Source organism: Phalaenopsis equestris, unplaced genomic scaffold (genome assembly GCF_001263595.1).
Source record: "Phalaenopsis equestris unplaced genomic scaffold, ASM126359v1 Scaffold204217, whole genome shotgun sequence".
NCBI lineage: Eukaryota > Viridiplantae > Streptophyta > Magnoliopsida > Asparagales > Orchidaceae > Phalaenopsis > Phalaenopsis equestris.
In genome coordinates, this window is record NW_018223786.1 from 224,285 (window position 1) to 231,151 (window position 6,867).

The 6,867-nt window shown below is 35.9% G+C and overlaps 1 protein-coding gene across 1 annotated transcript; it reads right to left on the minus strand.

The window, feature by feature from the left end:
• Window positions 1-3,462: 3,462 nt before the first annotated feature.
• Window positions 3,463-4,203, minus strand: LOC110036244. The gene has a single exon (XM_020740644.1). It carries the CDS (start codon window positions 4,201-4,203, stop codon window positions 3,463-3,465), a length of 741 nt encoding a protein of 246 aa, XP_020596303.1.
• Window positions 4,204-6,867: the final 2,664 nt, after the last annotated feature.

Genomic DNA, 6,867 nt, shown 5'->3' on the forward strand with positions numbered 1-6,867 from the left:
CTTACTTCATTTCTATGGTACTCTACTCATGATTGTTCACATTAGGTGAAAATCAAAGCAGGGTATCCCAAACCACTAACTGTAGAACTACCAGCTATACTTCGAGCATGATGAACTATAAGTGCCCCAAAATCTATTGGTTTCATGTTTTGAATGCAATGGTTCAACTCCACTCTATTTTTCGTAACATCAACAAGATGATTCATTGACAATAATCTATCAGAAATCAAGTGATGTTATACTTTTGACTGGCTAGTCAACATAGAAGCATGGAAGTCAACTATCTTGTTATTCTTAATCATCCACTCTCCTCTTTCATCAGTCAAAAAGGTAAGTACTTCTTCTAGTGATGAATCAGTCATCATGAATGCAGCATATTCAACAAAAATACACTTTTCAGTTCATAAAAAGTATTGATCTGATCAACAGTAAATTAAACATGTTTACCTCTAACCAGTATGTGGTCATCAGCAATGAACCTCAAGTTTTAATAATGCAAATTCTCTTTCTTGGATCAATCTTCTGCTCTCCAGTTGTGTATTATAATTATGTTGGGCCTTAAAGTTAACAAATCTTCATGAATCAAAATCCTTGGACGTGCTTCATCTCTTAACTCGGGGAGCCATTGGAAACTATATGAAAATTCAAATAAATTCCAAACAAATTATAAAATAAAAAATCTAACACCTTAAGCAAGATTATTTGGTAAGAACCTTTTCACCGTAAGTTATCTTCAGGTCTTTTCATCAAAAATCACAATTTTCAGATCTTCCATAATGTAGGAAAAATTCATGGTGAAAGTAAAAAATTTCTAAGTTAAGGTAGAGCTCTTACGAAGAGAAGAAGAAATCTACGATTTTAAGCCTTCAAATATCTTCCAAGCAGTACTTAAAGCAGTCTAACTTAACAAACTAATGCAAGTAGTACTTAAACAAAACGTTTCGTGCATAATTAAGTTCAAATATCCTCTTTACTCTTGTCCTCCTAGATGTCTCTCATCAATTGGTAGTGTACATATAGGTTGTAGAATGGTCGATATGGAAACTCATCAGTTTAATCTTCTACAATCCAAAAATGTTTCTTGAGCATATGTACCAAACCATCTTCAATACGCCAAGTATGTTCAAAATTTTCCTTTATTCTCCAGTTCAGATGATCCAGGATTTCTAAAATATTCTCAATCACATGTATAAGATTCTGTACCTCTTTCTTTATCTTCTTCGTTCTCTTCAAAAGTGCATTAGAATTATAGTAAGGCTGAATAGGTGATGAATTATGGGATTCCTGATCCATCAGCAAAGTCATATCATTTTCATCTCCCATTCTAATACAATTGTAATAGACTTCAGTATCCATCAGCTTCCAAGGAAGAAGCATATTTTCCAAACTATCATAAGGTTCTTGCGATTGACAGCACAGTAGGAAAATAGTAGATGGATGTCCAAGTTTAGTTGAAGATCCATTCACAATCAAACCTAAAACTGATTTTACAATTATGGCTCCAATATCAATAAGTTTCTCAGTTTGAATACAGTAGTTCAGAATGACACTCTCCTTAGTTACCTTACTAATTTTCATGGGTGGGCAGTAAATTTGAAGCAATAAAGAAGTGTCATGCCTTAGAAGTACAACTTAACAATGATAATGAAAATCCTACATTCCCATCATCTCTGGCCTTCCAATCCACATCTTCATCCATAAGGTATTGGTAGAGTTCATTCATGTTGTCTCTCGTAGGGTAAAATTTGCATAATGGAAGATAGGCACATTTTTAATCATAAACACCTCGTTTATTCTTGAAGAAGTGAACTGCACAAGCATGCCTTACACATAGACTACTCCTTGGTTGGTCCCAAGAAGATTAGCATAAAACTCTTCTACCACAGGGACGACTACAACGATAGTAGCGTAGCAAAGAACTTCCTAGAATCTCTACGTAATAATCTCTTACACTCAAGTATTCAGTGTGATGAATCCTTGATTCACAAATCCACTTTCTTTAATTAGCCTATCCTTCACTAGAACTCGATCATGTAATTTTTGGGCATCGAAAGTGACAAAATTTTTCTTATTGAAATTTTAAATCTCGTAGTGTTTTTGGATTGGGGTGCTAATGGATTTGAAATCTAGTGATTTTCCCTTATTTTTCCTCTTTAAAATGTACTTTGGATTCAGTGACTTAAGATTACATTTTTAGGAGTTATAAGGAGAAGAAACAGCCAAAAATCTCCTTGTGAAATGCTTAAGTCATTTTTGTCGCTGCGACACATCATGTGCCAAATTTGGCGCATCATGCGCCAGCTCTCTAGAATTTGGCGCATCATGCACCAGTTCCAAAAGCTACACAACTTTGATTTTGATCGAATAAAATCTCAATTTTTTCATAAAATTAGGCAAATAAAGATGTTTCTAAATATTTTTCTCAAATACACGGACTTCATAAATACCTAAACAAAAAATATATGTAAAAACAAAAAACTCAAAAGTAAACAAAACAATAATTTGTATGGGTTGCCTCCTACAAAGAACTTGGTTTAATGTCATCAACTTGACATTCCCAGTCTCATTTTGGGTGACCCAATATTACGGTTTCTTTAAAACTGCTCTTTGACCATCAAAACATGGTTTCAATCTGTGCACATTCACTTGAAATATTTTATAATTTTGAATGCACTTTCCACCTAAACTTCAATGTTCCAGGAAATAACTTCAACCCTGTATTATGTAATATGACTTCTTGTCCATGTTCAAATTCTCTTTTTATTATCTTTCATTCATGCCATTTTTCCATCTTTTACTTATAAATCCTCGCATTATCATAAGATTCATTTCTAATTTTCTCAAGTTCATTCAATTGTAATAATCTTTTCTCACCAACTTCTTTCAAATTAAAATTGAATTCTTTTATAGCCTAATAAGCTTTATGCTCCAATTTAACTGGTAAGTGACAAGTCTTTCCAAAAATTAATCAATATGAGTACATTCCTATATGTGTTTTATAAGCAGCGCTGTATGCTCATAATGTCGTATCTAATCTAACAGATCAATCCATTTTATTAGGATTAACACTCTTTTCTAAAATACTCTTAATTTCACGATTAGATATTTCTGCTAAACCACTAGTTTGGAGATTATAAGTAGGTGCAATTTTATGCATTATATTATATTTTTCCACCATTCATGCAATTGTTGCATTCCTAAAATGAGATTCTCCATTGGAAATGATTATTCTCGGCATTCCATATATTTTAAGAATATTTTTAATTAAAAATTTTGAAATACTCAGAGCATCACATCTAGGTAAAGTGATTGCTTCAATCCATTTTGAAACATCATCCACAACAATCAATATATTTTTTTTATGTAAGGAGCATAGCTCCAATTCATTAAATGTAGCCAAGTACAAAGAGAAGGAAGGTGACAGGAGAGGGCCTTTATAAAGGGAAGCACCTCTCTAACCTATTACACATACTTCCTAAGATAAGGGATAGGCAAACGATCACTGGATAAAAGGAAGTCCAGTGGGGGGGGAATTCTTCTACTAACTAGTGGAACTTCTGTAAAAAGTCCCCTCCTAGCTAGCCAGTTGGCTGGTCTGTTTCCTTCTCTGTGAATATGAGAAAACTTTAGAGAGCAAACTGTAAGCAGTTGATGAATACCAGACATCCAGCAGATTAAATTCCATGGAGTTTTTGAGATCCCATGGAGGATGTTAATAAGTTGCAAGGAGTCAGATTCAACCCATAACTGATCAAGCAAGCAAGATCTGGCTAAGTTGAGGGCCCAGAAAACTGCTTGACATTCTGCCTCAAGTGAGTCAACAGCCTTGATTGGAGATTGGAAATATAAGATGCATTTCCCCTCATGGTTCCTAAAAACCCCACCAATGCCTGCAGACTGGGATTTATGGCTGCCATCTATGTTAATTTTGATCCAACCAAGCTTTGGGAGAGTCCAGCAGATAGTCACAACTTTGGAAGTTTGAGGCTTGAGAAAAGAAAAAATCTCCAACAGAGTCTTATACTTTTTAAAGTTGATCAGTTTTTGAATAAAAGCAATACAATTTAGACCCACCCTCTTAGGATCAATAAGGGAGCTATCATGCTTTGCCTGGTTCCTTGCCATCCACACAAACCATGCCACAATATTGGGGATGTCCTGGAGTTCAGCACCCCTCCAATCAGCCCAGCTAGTATAGAACATCTTCCATGTGAGGTGCAAGGTTGGGATTCTAAGTTTACCAATCACAAATGACCAAACATCCTGTACCCAATGACACTCAAAGAATATATATATATATATATATATATATATATATACATATACATATATATATAAAGGTGAAATTATATTAATAAACTAAAGAGGTTACAACTCTAAGCTATTGGGGCCCCTAGAAGATCTCCATGTAACAAAAGGGAGAGAGGAGGGGTGGGGAGGATGAGACAAAGGCACTATCAGAATTTAAGGCTAATCTAGCAAGCCAATTGACAAGCTTGTTCCTTTCTTTGTAGTTAAAGATAAATGTTAAATGTCATTTTTCTTAAAGGAGGTTGATGGCTTTTAACCATTGCATTACATGCCATGAATGAGGGGTAACACCTCTAATCATTTGGGTGATGTTTTTGGAATCAGTTTCCACAAGAAGATACTCCCATTTCATGTTAATAGCAATCTTGATGGCCCCAAAGGCAACAACTGCTTCTATCTCCAAAGCATCTTGTGCAAGCATAAGGCAATAGAAAAATAGTTTACATAAACCTTTTGTGTCTCTGAAGATGCCTCCAAAGCCAGCAGTAGAGTTATTGTAACCTGTGTTAACTTTAATATAGGGGTATGTAGGCTTGAGCCAATAAACTTTAGAAACAGTGAAAGAAGAAGAGGTGTCTTGTGACTGATGTGTGGAGTTCCATAGATCAAGAAAACTTTTAAGTGTTACCAATTTGGTTATGAATGCCTTGCAGTTAACCACAGTGTGAGCCACTTGAGAGAGAGAGTCTTCATATTTAGCTATGTTTCTGGCCATCCAGAGAAACCAAGCTATAGTGCAAAGCACACTGAACATTTTAAGTTTACACCAGTCACTCCAGCTGGATTCCAATGTGGCCCAACCCAAAGAAATCATGTTAAATTTCAGATTCTGTGTTAGTTCCTTCCAGACCCGTTGAGCAAATTTGCAATTGAAAAATAGATGGGAAATTGATTTAGTTTCAGAGTGGCATAGATAGCATCTCAAAGGACCTCTCAAACCCTTAAGTTTAAGGATGTCATCTATAGAAAGTAGTTTCAACAACACTCTCCAATTGAAAAAGGACATAGAAGGGGTATGAAACTTATTCCAGATATATTTTCCCCAAGGAATAGTCACCCAAGTAAACAAATTAGCATAGAAAGCTTTAGACAAGGATTTTTTTTTGCAGTTGTTCAGTACCAATTTATCTTCAGTTTCTCTATTGAACTAAATTTTGGAGATGCACTCAGCAACAGTGGGAGGGAGCATAGCCTTTAGAGAGTCCAGGCACCAAGAGTTGTCTGACCAACAGTCAAAAACTAAAAGATCTTATCAATAACAGTAGGTTTGGGCAACAATAGGTCTTGGGGGCACCAATTGTCCAACCAAAAAAGGATTCTGCCATTTCCAGGATCCCAAAAGAAAAGATCCTTAGCTTTCGGTCTGACTTTCAACAATTGCACCCAAATTCTAGAGTCTCCCTGTTTCCTATTAACTAAGCTGCGGTGTGAGTGTCTACAATACTTACCCTTCATAAATATAGCCCCTAAAGCTTGTTGTTGTCTGAATTTAATTCAGAGCTTGCGCAAATTCACCTGCTGAAGATGGAACAGACCCTTAAAGCGTAGTCCCCCAGCAATGGCTGGCTTAGCCACTCTTTGCCAGTTGGCCAAACGAAGTTGTTGTCTTTGTCCCGACCATAAGAATCTATTGAAGCTTTTTTCCATGAGTTATTGTGTAGACTTCTTCATAACTGACAAGTGTAGTATGTAGGAAGGGAAGCATGTTAAAATACTTTTGAGGAGAACAACCCTCCCTCCATTAGACAGAAATGAGTTACTCGAGCAGTTGACTTGAGAATCAATTTTGGAAGTGACATCATCAAATTGAACAAGTTTAGTTCTGCCCTTAATAATCGGTACTCTTAGATATTTGAAGGGAGGGTCTGAAGTTATAAAGAGAATTTCTTGTGATATCCATTGTTTAACTATAGGGTTAGCTTTTTTACCAAAAAATAATTGGCATTTAGATGAGTTGAAGTGCACACCAAAAGTCATTTGGAAATGATTAATGCAATGTTGCAAAATCTGGATAGCTGATTTGTTGGCTTTAGAAAAAAGTATAAGATCATCAACATAGATTAGATGTGTAACAACCACATTATACTTATGACGATATCAGGCATAAGAGTAACCATCCCCTTAACAAATGCAGTTTGATTAGGCCTTATATGATTAGGAAGATGAGGTTGAAGCCTAGCAACAACAATCCTACTAATGATCTTACAACGGACTTTGGTAAGGCTAATAGGGCTATAATTTCCCCACTTACTGCATATAGTGGTTTTTGGTATTAGGACATAAGATGAGGAGAAGAAATAATTAGGAAGAGGGTGACCCAAACAGAAGCTTTGGAAAGTAGCGACCACATCCTTCTTGATGACATGCCATGATTTCTTATAGAGTACAAAGGTATACTCATCTGACCCAGCTACTTTAGCATTATCAATATCTTATAAAGCATCCCAGACATCAGTTTCTGAAGGCTAGTCAGTGAGTTGGAGAGTTACAGTATAATTGAGATCCTCCTGGAAGACCTACAGATCTAGAGGATTGATTTCCTGGGAAGGGACTGTG

Coding starts and splice junctions, on each gene's coding strand:
- LOC110036244 (XM_020740644.1), bottom strand. CDS start 4,203: ATGTTCTATACTAGCTGGGCTGATTGGAGGGGTGCTGAACTCCAGGAC.